The sequence below is a fragment of the Rhizophagus irregularis genome, chromosome 26 (genome assembly GCF_026210795.1).
Source record: "Rhizophagus irregularis chromosome 26, complete sequence".
Taxonomy (NCBI): Eukaryota; Fungi; Glomeromycota; class Glomeromycetes; order Glomerales; family Glomeraceae; genus Rhizophagus; species Rhizophagus irregularis.
The window spans coordinates 480,467-502,107 of NC_089454.1; the positions used below are offsets into that span (position 1 = coordinate 480,467).

The 21,641-nt window shown below is 26.9% G+C and overlaps 5 protein-coding genes across 5 annotated transcripts; all 5 read right to left on the minus strand.

Moving 5' to 3' along the window:
• Positions 1-195: 195 nt before the first annotated feature.
• OCT59_017268 (uncharacterized protein) lies at positions 196-4,918 on the minus strand (the record flags this gene model as incomplete). The annotated part of the gene is made up of 17 exons (XM_066137379.1): positions 196-720; positions 801-1,350; positions 1,437-1,512; positions 1,603-2,313; positions 2,375-2,637; positions 2,722-2,862; positions 2,954-3,030; positions 3,109-3,234; positions 3,323-3,405; positions 3,471-3,524; positions 3,602-3,629; positions 3,707-3,864; positions 3,970-4,209; positions 4,295-4,337; positions 4,414-4,548; positions 4,638-4,807; positions 4,876-4,918. The coding sequence occupies 17 exons, from the start codon at positions 4,916-4,918 to the stop codon at positions 196-198; spliced, it is 3,423 nt and encodes a 1,140-aa protein (XP_066003971.1).
• A 1,285-nt stretch (positions 4,919-6,203) lies between these two features.
• OCT59_017269 (uncharacterized protein) lies at positions 6,204-10,727 on the minus strand (the record flags this gene model as incomplete). The annotated part of the gene is made up of 17 exons (XM_066137380.1): positions 6,204-6,728; positions 6,812-7,391; positions 7,478-7,553; positions 7,634-8,233; positions 8,299-8,552; positions 8,644-8,784; positions 8,859-8,935; positions 9,006-9,131; positions 9,214-9,275; positions 9,342-9,395; positions 9,464-9,491; positions 9,582-9,739; positions 9,812-10,051; positions 10,134-10,176; positions 10,245-10,379; positions 10,451-10,620; positions 10,685-10,727. The coding sequence occupies 17 exons, from the start codon at positions 10,725-10,727 to the stop codon at positions 6,204-6,206; spliced, it is 3,312 nt and encodes a 1,103-aa protein (XP_066003972.1).
• An 806-nt stretch (positions 10,728-11,533) lies between these two features.
• On the minus strand, positions 11,534-12,710 carry OCT59_017270 (uncharacterized protein; the record flags this gene model as incomplete). The annotated part of the gene is made up of 4 exons (XM_066137381.1): positions 11,534-11,726; positions 11,923-12,050; positions 12,135-12,368; positions 12,429-12,710. 4 exons carry the CDS (start codon positions 12,708-12,710, stop codon positions 11,534-11,536), a joined length of 837 nt encoding a protein of 278 aa, XP_066003973.1.
• Positions 12,711-14,237: 1,527 nt separating this feature from the next.
• OCT59_017271 (uncharacterized protein) lies at positions 14,238-18,969 on the minus strand (the record flags this gene model as incomplete). Its single annotated transcript, XM_025318876.2, has 17 exons — positions 14,238-14,908; positions 14,995-15,580; positions 15,664-15,739; positions 15,811-16,413; positions 16,477-16,730; positions 16,821-16,961; positions 17,037-17,113; positions 17,194-17,319; positions 17,402-17,463; positions 17,539-17,613; positions 17,693-17,726; positions 17,822-17,979; positions 18,048-18,287; positions 18,371-18,413; positions 18,483-18,617; positions 18,684-18,853; positions 18,921-18,969. 17 exons carry the CDS (start codon positions 18,967-18,969, stop codon positions 14,342-14,344), a joined length of 3,396 nt encoding a protein of 1,131 aa, XP_025175092.2. The 3' UTR covers positions 14,238-14,341.
• Positions 18,970-20,132: 1,163 nt separating this feature from the next.
• Positions 20,133-20,799, minus strand: OCT59_017272 (uncharacterized protein; the record flags this gene model as incomplete). Its single annotated transcript, XM_025326646.2, has 1 exon — positions 20,133-20,799. Exon 1 carries the CDS (start codon positions 20,646-20,648, stop codon positions 20,133-20,135), a length of 516 nt encoding a protein of 171 aa, XP_025175090.2. The 5' UTR covers positions 20,649-20,799.
• Positions 20,800-21,641: the final 842 nt, after the last annotated feature.

Sequence of the window (21,641 nt, forward strand, 5' to 3'; positions counted from 1 at the left end):
TCGTCAAAAGAAGTAGATTGAACTTTTTTTCAACGAATGGCAGATTTTTCCGGATAGTCACACCAAGACTTACTGAGTGTTTGAAAAAAATAAATTACATACTATATGAAAATAAATTATAGTATAGTAAATAATAAGAAAAAAATATGTCGAATAATTAGGGTTTAATAGTAAATTGATGTAATTATTGTGAATTTAGCAGCAAGTACCATCAGATGAGAAAGAAGACATTGATTCTGATCTTCCCTTATATAAATTTCCCATAAATTTCTCTACGCTTCCAATATCATCACGCTCTTCTGATTTGAATTGACACATTTGATTTACTATACCCTTCCAACGTTGATATTCTATTGGTAACTTTGGCATTGTTTCTTGATTACCTTTTTGTAAATGATTATGAAGATTTTTAATTGAAACTTTTTTAAATGGCAAATTTCCTGCTTCACACCAAGCGATTTCCCAAAATAATAATCCTAAACTATATATATCAGATGATGCAATAAGACTTTCTCTATTTAATAACCTATCCGGATCATACCATCTTTTCCAAACTTTGTCTTTAGGTGAAATTATTATTTTTGGATACACAAAAGTTTTGTTATCACATAAGTTTCTGCTCCACAGAAAATTGGAAATTTTTGGTTTTAATGTTTTTCCTACTTCATCTTGTTCAAGTAAAATATTTGCACTTCGAAGGTCCAAATGTAAAATTTTTTTCTATAAAAAAAGATGATATATATGATTAATTTCGTGTAAATGTTTGAAAAGAAAAATTTGATATAACGTTTAATCCTTACATTATGTAAATATTTTACGCCTTGAGATATATCCCATGCTAATTTGATTTTTTCTTTCCAATCTTTCAGGAGATTTAATGTCTTATGATTAGATTGGAAATATGTGAAGAGGTCATCATATTTTGCGTAATCATAAAACAACATTAGTTTACAGTTGGAAACTGTATAACCATGAAATTTAATTATATAATCATTATTATTCAGTTGATGTTTATGGTAAAGATAAATCTCTTTCTCGATGCATAAAAAAGTATCATTGTTATTTAGGTGTTTTAACGATTTTCCCGCGACAATCTTATTATTTAAAGAACGTTTTGTCGTTTTGTAAAAATCCCCTTCAATTACTTCCTCAGAAACTCTACACACTTGATTTGCTATATGATACCATTTAGATAAATCTTTATCATGAATTATACTTAAATCATCATCATTAACGTTTACTTTAAGATCCGGATCATTAACGAAACGTTCTAATTTAGTTTGGAAATCCTTTTTAACAATTATTAATTTTGATAAATGTTCATTGAATAATTTCCCGGCACCAATTATTCTACATGCAAAATCCATCGAAAGAAAATAAATAAATTAGAATCATAGGTTTTAGGTTATAATAAAAAAATATATTTATACACTAACCTATTAATATCGATTAAGTCACTACACAAAAATGACATTTGCTTTGTAAATGAAACGACTGAATAATCATCTTTTACTAATAATGATAATAATAATAATAATCGAATTAGCAAACCAATGTAATTATTTCAATTATTTTTAAGGAAAGAAAAAATAAACAACTTACCAATACAATAACGTACAATTAATCTTAAAAAATGAATATATAAGTATTCCTGATTTTCTAAAATTCTAGTAAGTTTATCTTTTTGGTCATTATTTAGAATTAATGTTTTAAAGCTAATCAAATGTTCATTCATTTTCTGTGCAATTTCTCTAATATCATCGTTTCTAAAGTGTTTTCTTTTAGACGCAACAGCGTTCTCTATCACTTCGCAAAGTATTTTATATACATAGTCAAATTTTTTGGTTAAGTCGCTGTCATCATTATATGATTTTTTATCATCATCATTTGATACTGGTGGTACGAATATAGTTTCAACCGGAGAAATGGGAAACCCAGGAGAAGTAGGTAAAGGAATATTTGATGATACTTCAACCGGAGGAGTAGGTAATGAAATATTTGATGATACTTCAACTGAGGAAGGGAATTTTAGCGGTGCATATGTAGTTTCAGCCGCACGTGTATGTATTGGAGTTTTTGGTGGTACGTATGTAGATTCAGCTGGATGTGTATGTGTTGAAATTTTTGGTGGTACAATTATATTTTTCGGATATTGATTTGAAGTTTTACGTGGCGAATATTCCCGAGATGATTGTCTAGCACAATATCCATCCCTATGATTTTCACAAAGCCATAATATTTCTCCAGTGTCTTCTTCGACGCATTGTACTAATCCACCAAATTGATTCGTACTTTCATTTGTATCAAGAAATCCTAAAATAAAAAATTTTTTAATCTAGATGAAAAAAAGGTGATCAAAAAAAAAATCACATACTTTTGAGTTCACGAAGCCCTGTTTCATTTATCATTTGATAAGGAATGTTACGATCTTTGCTCAAAGGATTAAAATTAGGACATTCATCGTTTATAGTTTTTCCACCAATGTCAATTGTATCAATGATTTCTTGGATATGTTGCATAAAGCCAGGTTTATCTGCCGTATTAAATACTGCTGATAGAATATTAGCGATACTGTTTGGAAATACGTTAAATATGCTTGGTGCCATGACACCCATAACTCCAGATAATGCTGTTAAACTATTGTCAAAATTTATAAATTTCGGTTATTAAATGGTAAAAACAATATAATATTATGAGAATAATTTTTTTTTTATAGTTTACCAGAGACTTATCCAAGGTCCATATTTTTTAATAAACTGAGGAACTTGAAGAACTTTGTAACCCGTTTGTTCCGGAATGTGCCACTGTCCTTTATGCTCACAAACAAATAAAAGACGAAAGGGCTTTGATAACATCCATGCTCTATAATGAATAAATGCAATGTAAAAAATGAAATAATGGTTGAATAAAAGATTTTTTTATTTTTTTTAAAAAAAAAAAATATTTTACATACGCTGGTTTTTTCCAATCTTTCTTATCAGGGACCATAACAAACACTCTTGGTACCTTTTCATGTTTAACCTTGACCAACTGTTTTTTTTTTATAAAATAAAAAAGGTTAATTTTAATTAATTAATAAATGAATTTGGAATTTAAAAATTACTTAACCCATTGTGGAATTTTCGTAGTTAAACCCTCTACAGCTTTTGTACAATTATCAATTTTACTGCTCATAATTTCTAGGCTTTTTTTCATTTCGTTATGATATTTTTCGAGGAAAATTTTAAATGTTTCCTAGAAGAAATTTTTTTTTTTCGCAATTAACTTGAAAGAAATATCTTGAAGTAATAATTTAAGAAAATTAAATATTCCAGCTCCCTACTTGTTGATACAATCGAAATTCTACGTCGTTCATTCCACGTATATAATCAGAATCATATTCATTATTAGCAATATTCGTTGGTTCTAAATGTAAATTCAATTAAATCAAAAAATGAATGTGAAATCACACTTTCTTATCGTATATTCACCTTCCAAGATCGGATCACCTAATATCGTTAAACTTGTTCTGTACATTTTTTTTTCTATACGTTCGACAAAATTATCTTAATATATGATAATTAAATATTAATTAATTTATTCTATATTTTATTTTGCTTACCTGATTCTCCGGTGTAATATGATGATTGCTATCAAAATAATAATAATTGATTAGAATCTGAACTATTAAATAACGAGATTAAAAATTGTTGAATTACACGATTACCATAAATATTTGCAGTGTCATTCGATTTATTATAGTTTTGCTAAGTAATTCTTTTATAATAAAACAAGCAGAAGGATCATGGACATCAATCAACAAGTGTCTTGTTGATATCATTTCTTCTTTCGCTACTTCACTCTCTCCATCCCAATAATGTTGACCTAATTAATTAGATTATTTGATTATTATAATAAAGAATGTCAATTCTTAATAAAATTTTATTTTTAATTGGAATTTAATGCGTATTAAAAAAAATACCTAAATACCTGTTTCAAGAAAATATAAAACGAGCCCAAAAGAAAACATGTCCATCGCAAAATTTGCTTTAATTTCTGTTCCATTCTCGCGTGCTCTTATAACTTCAGGGGCTGAATAATTCGTTACAATTTTTACATCATCTTTATCAGAAATACATGCAGAGTCAAAATCAATTAACTTCCACCTTTCAGTGTAACCATCTTTTTCTTGAAAGTACATTATATTTTTCGGTGCTAATTCAGTATGCACTGTATTAAAATAAGCCAAGCATGTCGTCAATTAAAAATTGCTGCGGACAGATAGCTGATAGACAATGTTATTCAGAAAATTTACCTATATTATGCTTTTGAAGTTCCATGAGACCTGAAACAATACTCTAGTAATATATATATATATATAAGAATTTATTTTATAAAAAAAAAAGTCGACGAGATTATTATATAAAAATTTACCTTTATTATATCACCTTCCTCTTTATGTCGCTGACTATAATCTTGATGGCTTAAAAATGTTTCCAGGTCATACAAGGCACATTCACAAACAATAATTGTTTGCTGTGAGTAAACGTCTATCATTTGCATAATATTCTATATATTTGAACAAAAAAATAAATTCATATTAAAAATTTTTTTTTTTTTTCCAAATGTAATTCACACATACAAAAAAAATAATTTACCGGTGCATCCTTTAATATTTCTAACGCTTGTGACTCTATTTCGAATGCTTCTCTTGTTTTATAAGATTTTATCACATAAGGAACTCTTGATTTATCATTATTCACTTCATAGGCTTTATAAACGTTAAGGTCTTTACCGTATCGGAAATTTCTTATAATTTTATATCGTTCTATTAAAATAATTTTATTTAATTCATGTTACTTGATTGTTACTTAATTAATTAGAGAGATTAATTACCTCCAACCGTACCCTCAAGCTTATCTCCTAAATTATTATGCATGTTTAAAGAATTTTTTTTTGTTTGTTTAAAAAAAAAAAAAGCGAGGGTAATAACAAATTCAATCGAAAAGAAGTAAGATATACAATTTACTGTCCCACATAAAAGAACAATTCTTATTAGACAATAGAATGAAGATTAGATTTATAAAGAAACTTAGATAATTTCTAATGTTTTATATATGTTGTAATACAGAAAAATATATTTCACACGCACGTATAATTTTTTACTTTATTTATTATTCTCTTTTTAAAACGTAAATTTTCTATACAGGACGCCCATGACTTCATTGGGAAAATTTATTCCTGACGAATCCTAGTAAAGTAATATATTTACAATAAAACCAAAAGATCGGTTTAAATTCCATATTCATAAATATGTTTCGAATGAATTAATTTTAAATTGTATTATATTGTAAAATAAAATTAAATATATTGTCATTGTCAAACCCATTTTTCATTTAAAAGTACATTATAGGTTTAGTACAATGCTGTTGCAACGCTATGTAAATATGCATTCTGCAAACTTTTTTTGTCATCTATGCATGATAAGCAAAATTGGTTTCGTTCCTTGCATATTTTAGGTAATGCGGCGAAAAATGATTATACGCCAAGAATTAATTTTATAGCATTTCCCCAGTGCAAAAATTCCCCATATTAAATCGATCTAACAGCCGTGCCCATGTAAACAATAATTTCCATATAGTTTGGATTATAGACCTTTAAACTCGAACTAAACCACAATAGATACGGTTTTTTTTGTGTGACAATCTATCGGGAGAGTATGCATTTGGCTAATATAATGTTTTTTACATAGTAATAAAATATCCAATCTTTTTTTTATCGGGGACCATTGATACAATGATACCTTTCTTGTTTAACCTTGATCAGCTTTTTTTTGAATTTTCTCTATAAAAGTCTAAATTAATTAATTAACTAAACGAATTATGAAATTTAAAAAATTATTTATTGTGAAATTTTCCTAGTTAAAGTCTTTACGGATTATCAATTTCAAGTACGGGTGTACATGTCATGATGTTCAGAGCGACACTTTTTAATTTTTTACACAGTCATCTCTTAGATCTTGAAAAAATGTCGAGGAGCGAGGAAATTTACAACACAAAATCTATATTATGTGTATGTATGTTTGTGTGTATATATATCGTACAATTCCGGAGAAAATTTCTTTTTTTATTTCGTTATAATTAAAATGTTATAGATACATATATTATATGAAACCAATTATGATAAAATAAGATAAAAGAAATCTTTAAAATAATAATTTTAATTTAATAGTAAGTCGCATCAGTTGAGAAAGAAGACATTGATTCTGATCTTCCCTTATATAAATTTCCCATAATTATCTCTACGTCTCCAATATTATAACGCTCTTCTGATTTGAATTGACACATTTGATTTACTATACCCTTCCAACGTTGATATTCTATTGGTAACTTTGGCATTGTTTCTTGATTACCTTTTTGTAAATGATTATGAAGATTTTTAATTGAAACGTTTTTAAATGGCAAATTTCCTGCTTCACACCAAGCGATTTCCCAAAATAATAATCCTAAACTATATATATCAGATGATGCAACAAGACTTTCTCTATTTAATAACCTATCCGGATCATACCATCTTTTCCAAACTTTGTCTTTAGGTGAAATTGTTATTTTTGGATACACAAAAGTTTTGTTATCGCATAAGTTTATGCTCCACAAAAAATTGGAAATTTTTGGTTTTAATGTTTTTCTTACTTCGTCTTGTTCAAGTAAAATATTTGCACTTCGAAGGTCCAAATGTAAAATTTTTTTCTATAAAAAAAGAAGATATATATGATTAATTTCGTGTAAATGTTTGAAAAGAAAATTTTGATACTATAACGTTTAATCCTTACATTATGTAAATATTTTACGCCTTGAGATATATCCCATGCTAATTTGATTTTATCTTTACCATCTTTCAGGAGATTCAATGACTTATGATTAGATTGGAAATATGTGAAGAGGTCATCATATTTTGCGTAATCATAAAACAACATTAGTTTACAGTTGGAAACTGTATAACCATGAAATTTAATTATATAATCATTATTATTCAGTTGATGTTTATGGTAAAGATAAATCTCTTTCTCGATGCATAAAAAAGTATCATTGTTATTTAGGTGTTTTAACGATTTTCCCACGACAATCTTATCATTTAAAGAACGGTTTGTCGTTTTGTAAAAATCCCCTTCAATTACTACTTCCTCAGAAACTCTACTCACTTGATTTGCAATATAATACCATTTAGATAAATCTTTATCACTAATTATATTTAAATTATCATCAACATTTACGTTAATATGAGGATCATTAGCGAAACTATCTAATTCATCTTGTATTGTGGAATTCTTGTGAATGTCAGATCGCGATAATTTCAAAGTTTCTATCAATTTTGACAAATGTTCATTGAATAATTTTCCGGCTTTAATTATGCTATATATAAAATAAATAAAAAAAAAAAGTATTAACTAAAAGAAAATCATCTTTGGTTTATCATTAAATAGGAAAATTATATTAACCTTTTAATTTCGAATAAGTCATTATACAAAAATGACACTTGCATTGTTTTTGAACCGACTGTAGAATCATGTTTTACTAAATAATAAAAAAAAAGAAAGGAATTAGAAATTATTCTAATTATTCTAATTATTATTTTTTTTAAGAGAACAACTTACCAATACAATAACGTACAATCGATCTTAGAAAATGAATATACATGTATTGTTGATTTTCTAAGATACTTATAAATTTAACTTTTTGAATTTCATCATACCAAATTGGACATAAAAGTCTAAAACTATTTACATGTCCATGCATTTTCTGTGCAATTTCCCTAATATCATCAGTTCTAAAATGTCGTCTTCTAGATGCATCTGCGTTATCTATTACTTCGAAAAGTATTTGGCATATATGATCTAATTGTTGTGATGGATCTAAGTATAATTTTTTACCATCACCTACTACTTCCACGATTAAGGTATCAGTAGAAGAAGCCGGAGAAACCGGAGTAACAGGAAAAACAGGGAAAGTAGGTAATGGAAGTTTTGGTAGTTGTTTGTTTAAATTCTTTAATTTCGAAGGATAGGTCCTTGATAAAACACGTGGACATTCTCGGGGTGATGATGGAGGAGAATCAGAAGCAACTGGGTCAATTTGTTTAACACTGTATCCATCCCTATGTTCTTCACATAACCATAATATTTCTCCAGTTTCTTCTTCAACACATTGTACTAATCCACCAAAATGACCCGCATTTTCCTGTGTATCGAGAAAATCTAAAAGAAAAAAAAATTACAATCTATATGAAAAGGTGACCAAAAAAAAAAAACAATTTACATACTTTTGAGTTCGCGAAGTCCTGATTCATTTATCATTTTATAGGGAATGACACCCTCATTGTTTAAAGGATTAAAATCAGGACGTTTATCGCATATAGTTTTTACGCCACTATCAACTGTATTAATAATTTCTTGAATATGTTGCATAAAGTCAGAATTATCAGCTAGATTAAATATCGTCGATAGAAAATCAGCAACACCGTTTGGAAGTAAATTCGACGTCATAATTCCCACAGCGCTAAACAATACTTTTAAGCTATCGTCAAATTTTACAAAATATCAGTTATATAATGATGATGACGAGGATAAATAATATAAATTATGAAATTGTTTTCTTGATAGATTACCAGAGATTTATCCAAGGTCCATATTTTTTAATAAATTGAGGAATCTTAAGAACTTTATAGCCTTTTTGATCCGGAACGTGCCATTGATCTTTGTGTTCGCAAACAAATAAAAGACGAAATGGTTTTGACAACATCCATGTTCTACAATCGAATAAATGCAATGTTAAAAATAAAATAACGGTTAAATTAAATATTTTAAAAGAAATGTCACATACGTTGGTCTTTTCCAATCTTTATCATCAGGAACCATAACAAACACTCTTGGAACCTTTTCATTATTAACTTTGACCAACTTATTATTTTTTAAAGAAAGGATTTATTAAATTAATGAATTGAATTATGAAATTTAAAAAATTATTTACCCATTGTGGAATTTTCTTAGTTAAGTCCTTTAGGTCATTCGTACAATCATCAATTTTACTACCCATCATTTCTAAGTTTTTTTTCATTTCGTTGTGATAATTTTCAAAAAAAGGTTTAAATGTTCTCTAAAATGAAGTTTTTTTTTCACAATTAAACTTTGAAGAAATATCCTAGAGAGTAATAATTTAAAAAACTTTCAATTCCTACATATAATCGATATTCTTCTTCTCTCATTCCACTTATATAATTAGAATCAAGATTCATTGGTTCTAAATATAAATCCAGTTAATATCAGACCTGATAAAAAATTACCCTTTCTTATTATATATATTTACCTGCCAAGACTGCCGTTTGATTTGTATTATATATTCTATACATGTTTTTGTTTTCTATATGTTTAGCAAATTTCTTTTTAATACGTAAATATTCATTTCATCATTCCATCTATTTTTTCTACCTGCTACTCCGGTATAATATGTTGATTGCTATCAAAATAGTAATAATTAATTAGAATATGATAATTTTTAGCCAATAAAAAAAAGGAGAATTAAAATCATTAAATAATTCGTATTTACCATAAATTTTTGCAGTGACATTCTACTTAAAATAGTTTCACTAAGTAGTTCTTTAATAATAAAACAGGCAGTAGGATCTTGAACATCAATTATCAAGCGCTTTGTTGATATCATTTCTTCTTTCGTTATTTCATTCTCTCCATCCCAATAGTGATGACCTAATTAAAATTATTTGGTTATTATAATAAAATCTTTTAGAATTTTACTGCGCCATCAAAAATAAAATGTACCGGTTTCAAGAAAATATAAAACGAGTCCAAAAGAAAACATGTCCATCGCAAAATTTGCTTTAATTTCCGTTTTATTTTCGTGCGATCTTATAATTTCAGGGGCTGAATAATTTGTTATAATTTTTACATCATCTTTATCAACAATACATGCTGAGTCAAAATCAATTAGTTTCCATCTTTCGTCATAATCATCTTTATTTTTAAAGTACATTATATTTTTCGGTGATAATTCAGTATGTACTACATTAAGATAAACCAAGAGTGTTGTCAATTAAAAATAAATTGCTATGAATAGATGATAGACGATAGTAAAATTACCTACCTATGTTATGCTTTTGAAGTTCCAAGAGGCCCGAAACAATATCCTAATAAAAATTTGTAAATTTTTAAGAAAATAATGAATTTTGTAGAAATAATAATAAAATTAATTTACCTTTACTATTTCATCTTTCTCTTTATGTCGCTGACTATAATCCTGATGACCTAAAAATATTTCCAAGTCATATAAAGCACATTCGCAAACGATAATTGATTGCTGTGGGTAAATGTCTATCATTCGCATAATATTCTATATTTAAAACAAAATTATATTAATTTTTTTTTTCTGAATGGAATTCTTCATACATAAAAATAAATTACCTTTACATCCTTTAACATTTCTAACATCTGTGACTCTATTTCGAATGCTTCTCTTGTTTTATAAGATTTTATCATATAAGGAACTCTTGATTTATCATTATCCACTTCATAGGCTTTATAAACGTTAAGATCTTTACCGTATCGGAAATTTCTTATAATTTTATATCGTTCTATTAAAATAATTTTATTTAATTCATGTTACGCGATTGTTACTCAATTCATTAGAGAGATTACCTCCAACTTTACCCTCAAGCTTGTCTCTTAAATTATTATGCATGTTTAAAGAATTTTTTTTTTGTTAAAAAAAAAAGTGAGGGTAATAATAAATTCAATCGAAAGAAGTAAGATATACAATTTACTGTTCCACATAAAAGAACAATTCATTGAGAAAATTCTATTCCTGACAAATCCTAGTAAAGTAATATATTTACAATAAAACCAAAAGATCGTTTTAAATTCCATATTCATATGTTTACTATGTTTCGAATGAATCAAATATTGTCACTGCCAAAACCATTTTTCATTTAGAGGTACATTATAGGTTTAGTTCAATGCAGTTGCAACACTATCATGTAAATATGCATTCCTTAAATTTTTTTTTTGCATGATAAGCAAAATTGGTTTCGTTCCTTGCATATTTTGGGTATTGCGCCGAAAAATTATTATACGCCAAGAATTAATTTTATAGCATTTCCCAGTGCAAAAATTCCCCATATTAAATCGATCTAACAGCCGTGCCCGTGTAAATAATAATTTCCACATAGTTTGAAATTTTCCTAGTTAAAGTCTCTACGGATTATCAATTTTAAGTACGGCGGGTGTATACGTTATGATGTTCAGAGCGACACATTATTTTTTTACACAGTCATCTCTTATCTTAGATCTTTGAAAAAATGACGAAGAGCAAGGAAATTCACAACACAAATCTATAATATGTGTATGTATGTTTGTGTGTATATATCGTACAATTCCAGAGAAAATTTTTTTTTTTATTTCGTTATAATGTTATAGATACATATATTATATGAAAACCAATTATGATAAAAATAAGATAAAATAAATCTTTAAAATAATAATTTTGACTTAATAGTAAGTCGCATCAGTTGAGATAGAAGACATTGATCCTGATCTTCCCTTATATAAATTTCTCATAATTATCTCTACACTTCCAATATCATTACGTTCTCCTGATTTGAATTGACACATTTTGTTTACTATATCCTTCCAACGTTGATATTCTATTGGTAACTTTGGCATTGTTTCTTGATTATTTTTTCTGTAAATGATTATAAAGATTTTTAATTGAAACTTTTTTAAATGGCAAATTTCCTGCTTTACATCAAGCGATTTCCCAAAATAATAATCCTAAACTATATATATCAGATGTCATGCAACAAGACTTTATTTAATAATCTTTCCGGGTCATACCATCTTTTCCAAACTTTTTCTTTGGATTTTATTTTTGGACAAACAAAAGTTTTGTTATCGTGTAAGTTTCTGCTCCACAGAAAATTAGATATTTTGGTATTAAAGTTTTCCTTATTCCGTCTTGTTCAAGTAAAATATTTGCACTTCGAAGGTCCAAATGTAAAATTTTTTGCTGAAAAAAGAAATATTATTATTATATTAAAAATATGTAAAATTTTTGAAAAGAATTCGATGTACGGCATTTTTAAATTCTTACATTATGCAAATATTTTATGCCCTGAGTTATTTCCCATGCTAATTTGATTTTATCTCTCCAATCTTTCAAGAGGTTCGATGATCTATGATTTACTTGGAAATATGCGAAGAGGTCTCCATATTCTGCATGATCATAAAACAATATCGGTTTACAACTGTAAACTGAATAACCATGAAATTTAATTATATAGTCATGATTATTCAATTGATGTTCATGGTAAAGATAAATCTCTTTCTCGATACATAAAAAACTATTATTGTTAGTAAGGTGTTTTAGTTATTTTCCCGCGACAACCTTATTGTTTAAAGATCGTATTGTCGTTTTGAAAAATTCCCCATCAATTTCTGTCGGAGAAATACTACATACTTGACTTGATCTTTTAGATAAAATTTTATCGCTAATTATATTTAAATTATCACCAACATTTACTTTAAGATCTGGTTCATTAGCGAAATTATCTAATTCAGTTTGAATTACGGAATTTCTGTGGAAGTCATGCTCCGGTAATTCCAAAGCTTCTATTAATTTTGATAAATATTCATTGAATAATCTTCCGGCTTTAATTATGCTACACATAAAATCGAGTTTTGCTAACTTGCCCCCGGGTTAAATAACCCAGGTTAAATCACCCCCCCCCCTAAAAATTTATATTTTACACCAATCAATTTTGATTGGTTAATTTAATTTATCTACGTTACTGAAAATTTGCAACACTTTTATTCGCAAAAATTTTTTTGTTTAAAAACATTTAATCAAAGTTTATTAATTAGAAAAAACTCATACTTTATTTATTTTTAACAGGACTAGTAATTATGGTACATATACACAAAAAAATACATGACAATAACAAAGCAAACAAAAGAACAAAGCTATAAGAATAAAGAATGAAACTCATGTAAAAAGTTAAAGAATGAAATGATGATGAAACCTATGAAATCAAAAAGTAAAATTCGTGACAGAAAAGTAAAACATATTAAGTCAAAGAGCAGTATAGAGTAAAGAAAAGATAGTTAGTAAAGAATAAAAATTAGAAAATAAGCAAGAACCTAAATATTAAAGAATAAAAAAAGATACCCATCACAAAGAAAAAAGAAAAAATCCCCATAATTAAGTTTAAGAGTGAACCCAAAAAAAGTTAATGACCAAATAAAAGCAAGTTAAGAGCAAAACGCGTCATATAATGTTGAAGAGAAAGGAGTTAAAGAATGGCATAAAGAAAAGAAAATATAGTTAGTAAGGAACAAAATTAAAAAACAAAACCAATAAAAAAAGAGAACGTACCTTTTTAACACGTTAAGATATAATATTGTATTAGAAATTGTAAAATCTGGAAGAGCCTAAAAAAATGTACTAAAGAAAAAAAAGAAAGCAGATAAAAATAATAAACAAAAAAAGGAAATGGAATGGGAAAAGGAAGGAAAATAAAACGAAACAGAGAGAAAAGAAAAAAACAAGGGGGAAGGAAAAAACGAAAAAAATAATATAAACATATAGTGTAACTATAAATATTAGTCAGCCGAATCAAATTTATCACATGATAGGGGTGAATAATTCATATAATTGTCCGGAGCGAAGCGAAGGACTATATATGTCTACGCACTATGATGATCTATGGAAATAACGTGTAAATTTTCAATCACGTGAGTTTCTCTGTCCAGGAATTCCAAGGCGTTATGCTGCTAATTAGTAGAATATCGCTACATCTTTATTTATTATACCTCGCTCCGGACTTACAACGGTTCCCGTTTCCTAGTTATATAAAATTTACTAGTACTAGGTTAAATCACCCCGGGTTAAAATTAGTCTTATACATTTAAAATATATTTATTTAATCGAAAATATGATAATAATAAAGGCAATAATTATGCTGGTAATATGTATACCATTTTTAAAATTGAATGCAACAAATTCAAAAGTAATTGACATTTATAAAATTTTTTTTATTATCTTGATTCTTGAATACTTTTTGGTTAAAATGTAGAATATGAAGTATTGCGTTATTGTTTTTTATTATGAGAAAGAAGAATTAAATTGGGAGAATTTAATCCCATGTACTCATTTGTGATAATGTTTCTAAAATCATTCAAATAAATGTACATATATAGTATTGTATATTTAATAAATATATATTACACGATTTTTTTTTTAAAAAAAAATAAATAATGGTTAAAAAACAAAATAAATTAAATAAATGTATCTAATAATATTTAGGTCTCAGTATCTTTAAATTGAGAGATAGAAAATTGAGGCAACTGTTCTGATTTAAAAGATTGAAGAGTTGAGACAGAAGACTGTGATTCTGATCTTCTTTTATATAATTTTCCCATGATTATCTCTACACTTCCAATATTACACCGTTCTTCTGCTTTTAAGTGACACATTTTTTTTACTATATTTTCCCAACGTTGATATTCTTTTGGTAACTCTGGCATTTTTTCTTGATTATTTTTATGTAAATAACTATAAAGATATTTAATTTGAATTCCTTTAAATGGTAAATTTTCTTTCTCACAACAAGCGATTTCCCAAAATAATAATCCTAAACTATATATATCGGATGATGATGTAATATTTTCTTCATTAAGCAATCTATCCGGATCATGCCATCTTTTCCAAATTTTTTCTTTAGATGCTATTTTTGGATACACGAAAGTTTTGTTATCACATGTGTCTCTACTCCACAGGAAATTAGATATTGTTGGTATCAACTCCCCCATTTCATCTTCTTTCAGTAAAATATTTGCACTTCGAAGGTCCAAATGTAAAATTTTTTGCTGTAAAAAAAAAATATAAATATTATTATTAATAAATTGTACGTAAATTTTGAAAAGAATTTGATGTATCCGTTTTAAATTCTTACATTATGCAAAAATTTTACGCCCTGAGTTATTTCCCATGCTAATTTAATTTTTTTCCCCCAATCTTTCAGGAGATTTCTTGATGAATCATGATTTACTTGAATATATGTGTAGAGATCACCATGTTCCGCATAATCATAAAACAACACTGGTTTACAATTAGAAACTGAATAACCATGAAATTTGATTATAAAATCATTATTATTCAAATTATGTTCATGGTAAAGATAAATTTCTTTCTCGATACACGAAAAAGTTTCATTATTATTTAAGTTTTTTAACGATTTCCCCGCGACAATCTTATCATCTAAAAATCGTGGTGTTGTGTTGAAAAGTTCTCCTTGGTTTTCAGTTTCTGTCGGAGTTTCTATAAATGTTTGATTTGCTATATGATACCATTTAGATAAAACTTTATCACTAATTATATTTAAATTATCATACACATTTACTTTAAGTTGAGGCTCATTAGCGAAACTATCTAATGCAATTTGTATTGCGGAATTCTTGTGAATGTCAGATCGCGATAATTTCAAAGTTTCTATCAATTTTGACAAATGTTCATTGAATGATTTTCCGGCTTTAATTATGCTATATAAAATAAATCAAAAAAAAAGTATTAACTAAAAAGAAAATCATCTTTGGTTTATCATTAAATAAAAAATTATATTAACCTTCTAATTTCGAATAAGTCATTATACAAAAATGACGCTTGCATTGTTTTTGAACCGACTGTAGAATCATGTTTTACTAAATAAAAGAAAGGAATTAGAAATTATTCTAATTATTCTAATTATTATTTTTTTAAGAGAACAACTTACCAATACAATAACGTACAATCGATCTTAGAAAATGAATATACATGTATTGTTGATTTTCTAAGATACTTATAAATTTAACCTTTTGAATTTCATCATACCAAATTGGACTTAAAAGTCTAAAACTATTTACATGTCCACGCATTTTCTGTGCAATTTCCCTAATATCATCGGTTCTAAAATGTCGTCTTCTAGATGCATCTGCGTTATCTATTACTTCGAAAAGTATTTGGCATATATTTTCTAATTGTTGTGTTGGATCTAAGTATAATTTTTTACCATCACCATCTGCTTCCACGAATAAAGTATCAGTAGAAGAAGCCGGAGAAACCGGAGAAACAGGAAAAACAGGAGAAGTAGGTAATGGAAGTTTTGGTAGTTGTTTGTTTATATTCTTTAATCTCGTAGGATGAGGTCTTGATAAAACACGTGGTGGACATTCTCGAGGTGATGTTGGAGGAGAATCCGAAACAACTGGGTCAGTTCGTTTAACACTATATCCATCTCTATGTTCTTCACATAACCATAATATTTCTCCAGTTTCTTCTTCAACACATTGTACTAATCCACCAAAATGACCCGCATTTTCCTGTGTATCGAGAAAATCTAAAAGAAAAAAAAATTATAATCTATATGAAAAGGTGACCAAAAAAAAAACAATTTACATACTTTTGAGTTCGCGAAGTCCTGATTCATTTATTATTTTATAGGGAGTGTTACTCTCATTATTCAAAGGATTAAAGTTAGGTAGTTCATCGCATATAGTTTTTACACCACTATCAACTGTATCAATAATTTCTTGAATATGTTGTATAATGTCAGAATTATCAGCTAGATTAAATATCGTCGATAGAAAATCAGCAACACCGTCGGCAAATAAATTTGATGCCATAATTCCCACAGCGCTAGATAGTACTTTTAAGCTATCGTCAAATTTACAAAATATCAGTTATATAATGATGATGATGAGGATAAATTATATAAATTATGAAATTATTTTGTTGATAGATTACCAGAGATTTATCCAAGGTCCATATTTTTTAATAAATTGAGGAATTTTAAGAACTTTATAGCCTTTTTGTTTTGGAAGGTGCCATTGATCTTTGTGTTCGCAAACAAATAAAAGACGAAATGGTTTTGCCAACATCCATGTTCTATAATCGAATAAATGCAAATGTTAAAATAAAATAACGGTTAAATTAAATAATTTAAAAGAAAATATCACATACGTTGGTTTTTTCCAATCTTTTTCATCAGGGAATATAACAAACACTCTTGGAACTTTTTCATTTTTAACTTTGACCAACTTATTATTTTTTTTAAAGAAAGGATTAATTAAATTAATGAAATAAATAAATGAATTATGAAATTTAAAAAATTACTTACCCATTGTGGAATTTTCTTAGTTAAGTCCTTTACGGCATCCGTACAATTATCAATTTTACTACCCATCTCTTCTAAGTTTTTTTTCATTTCGTTGTGATAACTTTCAAAAAAAGGTTTAAATGCTCTCTAAAATGAAGTTTTTTTTTCACAATTAAATTTTGAAGAAATATCTTAGAGAGTAATAATTTAAAAAACTTTCAATTCCTACATATAATCGATATTCTTCTTCGCTCATTCCACTTATATAATTAGAATCAAGATTCATTGGTTCTAAATATAAATCCAGTTAATACTTAATATCAGACCTGATAAAAAATTACCCTTACTTATTATATATATATTTACCTTCCAAGACTGCTTTATCAAAGATAACATTATGCGTTTGATTTGTATTATGTATTCTATGTATGTTTTTGTTTTCTATATGTTTAACAAATTTTCTTTTTAATACGTCTGATCAACTAAATATTCATTTCATATTTTCATCTATTTTTCTTACCTGTTTCTGTTTCTCCGGTATAATATGTTGATTGCTATCAAAATAGTAATAATTAATTAGAATATGATAATTTTTTAGCCAATAAAAAAAAAGGAGAATTAAAATCATTAAATAATTCGTATAATTTACCACAAATTTCTGCAGTGACATTCTACTTAAAATAGTTTTACTAAGTAGTTCTTTTATAATAAAACAGGCAGTAGGATCTTGAACATCAATTATCAAGTGTTTCGTTGATATCAATTCTTCTTTCATTATTTCATTCTCTCCATCCCAATAGTGATGACCTAATTAAAATTATTTGGTTATTATAATAAGATCTTTTTAGAATTTTACTGCGCCATCAAAAATGTACCTGTTTCAAGAAAATATAAAACGAGTCCAAAAGAAAACATGTCCATCGCAAAATTTGCTTTAATTTCTGTTTTATTTTCGTGCGATCTTATAATTTCAGGGGCTGAATAATTTGTTATAATTTTTACATCATCTTTATCAACAATACATGCAGAGTCAAAATCAATTAGCTTCCATCTTTCGTCACAATCATCTTTATTTTTAAAGTACATTATATTTTTCGGTGATAATTCAGTATGTACTACATTAAGATAAACCAAGAAGTGTTTGTCAATTAAAAATAAATTACTATGAATAGATGATAGACGATAGTAAAATTACTACCTATGTTATGCTTTTGAAGTTCCGAGAGACCCGAAACAATATCCTAATAAAAATTTGTAAATTTTTTAAAAAATAATGAAGTTTAATATAAATAATAATAAAATTAATTTACCTTTACTATTTCATCTTTCTCTTTATGTCGCTGACCATAATCCTGGTGACCTAAAAATGTTTCTAAGTCATATAAAGCACATTCGCAAATGATAATTGATTGTTGTGGGTAAATGTCTATCATCTGCATAATATTCTATAAAATAAAATTATATTAATTTTTTTTTCTGGATGGGATTCTACATACATAAAAATAAATTACCTTTACATCCTTTAACATTTTTAACATCTGTGACTCTATTTTGAATGCTTCTATTGTATCATAACACTTTACTACATAAGGAATCCTTGATTTATTATTAACCACTTTATGGGCTTTATAAACGTTAAGGTTATTTCCGTATCGACAATTTCTTATAATTTTATATCGTTCTGATTTAAACAATTTAATTTAATCAATAGCACGTGATTATAAATCAATTAATTAAAGATAAATTACCTCCAATTTCACCCCCAAATTCGGTTTTTAAATTATTATTATTATGCATATTTTAAGAAATTTTTTTTCCTTGAAGGCTTTAAAAAAAAAATGAAAAAAAGAGGGAACAATATTAAAAATAACGGAAAAAAAAAATATATTCTTAAATATATCTTATATAAAACGGTGTAACTTTTTTATTTTGTTTATTGTCCCACATAACATGATGAAAGAAAACAATGTCCCCATTTGACAATGGTATGGAAGATGAAACTTTATAAAGAAACTTATATAATATAAGTGTTTGATGATTCAGACAGAAATGTAAACATAAATATACATATATGTATTCAACTATTCATGTATATTTTATTTTTACTTTATTTTGACATTTTTTTTGTATTTTTTTTTTTTTTTTTTTTGAATTTCTTTTTAGAACGCAGAACGCCTCATGAGTTCGATTAGGGGTTTTGAATTAAAAATTTCTCTTTCATGATCCCAGTAAAGCAATTTATAATATATTAATGTATTTTAAATTGTATAGGATTAACCAAATGATCGAGATCTCTCATCGTCAGAGGATTTTATATAAAATTATCTATTTTATTTTAAAAACTATCAACGAGTGAATTAGAAATTTTAAATTAATATATTGTAAACAAAAAATTCTTTATTAAATTGGCCATTGTATTAAAATTTCATTTAAAAATACATTATAGGTTTAGTTCAAACGCAGCGACACCATGCAAATATGCATTATGCCGTAATATGAAATGCATGATAAGAAAATTGATTTGTACATTACAGATTTTGACAAGGAAAAAAAAAATGATAGTTTGGCCTGGGGTCCCCACTCCCCAGTGTAAAAAATCTTACATATTTTATTACAACAATATCTGTGCGAAAGATATTAAATTCAAAGTTTAAATACTAGAATTTAAATCTGTGAAAGGTATTAAATTCAAAGTTTAAATACTAAAAGATGTATACGCATGCCCATATATACATATTTTTGTGTGTGTGAGAGATGATAAGCAAATATAAATATGACGTAAAAAGTTCGTGAAATACTCCGCAGTACATATTCATATTAATCATCTGCTATTTTAGTGTTTGTAACACAAGAATAAATATTCTCATTTCATATGTTATATGCATATATTCCTAAAAAAAAAAATAAAACGAAGGATTCCAATTTAGATAATTTAGATGTAATTATTTTTAAAGAGAACATCATAATACCTTTTTAATATAAATAAGGAAAAACTTACCAAATCCGATTATTGAAATTCCGAAAAGTATAAGTAAACTAATGACAAATATCAGCCAAAATTTTTTACTAAATTTATTCTCATTTTCATCAATCCAAGGCATTTTCAATATTTCTTTAAATGTTTTATTATTACTATGTGTAGAAAATGTTTCTTGTTCATCTTTTAAATCATTCGATAATTGAGAAGGTAAAGGCATAACAATTTTTATATGTTGTGGTTCTTCATTTTCAGGACTGACTAATTTATACTTTGATGAAAGTTTAGCTCTTATACTTTCTCTCTTAAATTCTCCTGATAAACGTCCAATCTTTGAAGAACGACGTAATTGACTTCCAGTTGGAGGTGGTGGTGTAGAATTAAAACCATCACCATTTGGAAGCATGAACATTCTTGTTGGTGTATCTGAAGAATATCTTCTTCCTCCAATTGCTATTGTAGCATTTTCAGGTTCTGTTGGTACTGAAGTATATGACATTATTATTAATTTATCTTTAGAAAACCTTTTGTATAATATATTTTTAATATATTAGGGAACAAATTAAAATTATGATGATGATAAATAAGTAAATTATTCCGTAAAGTTGTCATTTAAATAAAGAGAAAAAAGGAGAATTCCCGTTAAAGAATATAATAAGGTTTTTATTACCAAATGCAAGGGGAATCCTTTTTTTTTTTATTTTTATTTTTGACAAAATTTCTGCAAAGTTACGCAAAGGGGTTGCCATAAATTTAACTAAACAGAGAAAAAATTCATTTCTAAAAATAGTAAACAGGCATAATTTTAACTCAATATGTTTCACAATGAACATGTGATTTATTGTGATTTGTTGTGATTTGAAGAATGACGTTATATGACAATAATTTGCGGCGCGCGCAGTACAATTATTTTAAACGCCATCTATCGATCGATTATTTCGTCATCAACTATACCAAATCCCAAATGATGAAGTGAGGAAATTGAAATATGATCTGACGAATGATTACCATATTAGCTACTTATTGAAATGCGACATCTCCCTTCAAAAAATAAATGTTAGATTATCTGTCGGGATGATAGATAGATTTAAAACACACTTCCGAATATTTATATAAATAGTTAAAATTCTTGTCATCAGATAGAATTAAAGAATTTTCCCAACTTATTTTATATATTTTCCGGGTTTTAATATTTGTGGGAAAAAATTATGTGTTATATATATTTAATTTCATCGTGATAACATATTACTATTATACTATAAACTATTTTAAAAGTATATGCAAGTCTTTAATTTTCTGGAGTTAAATTTAAGCTTTATATCACTAATATAAACTTGGAGATTCCGATTAATAGACAATTCTAGATAGAACATTTTATCTATTGATTATGTGAAATACACGTGAATCAAACGTTTTTTTTCCGTGAAATTTTCTTTTATATTTTCACGAGTTGAGATTCACGTAAAATAACTAAATATGAACTTTCCCATCT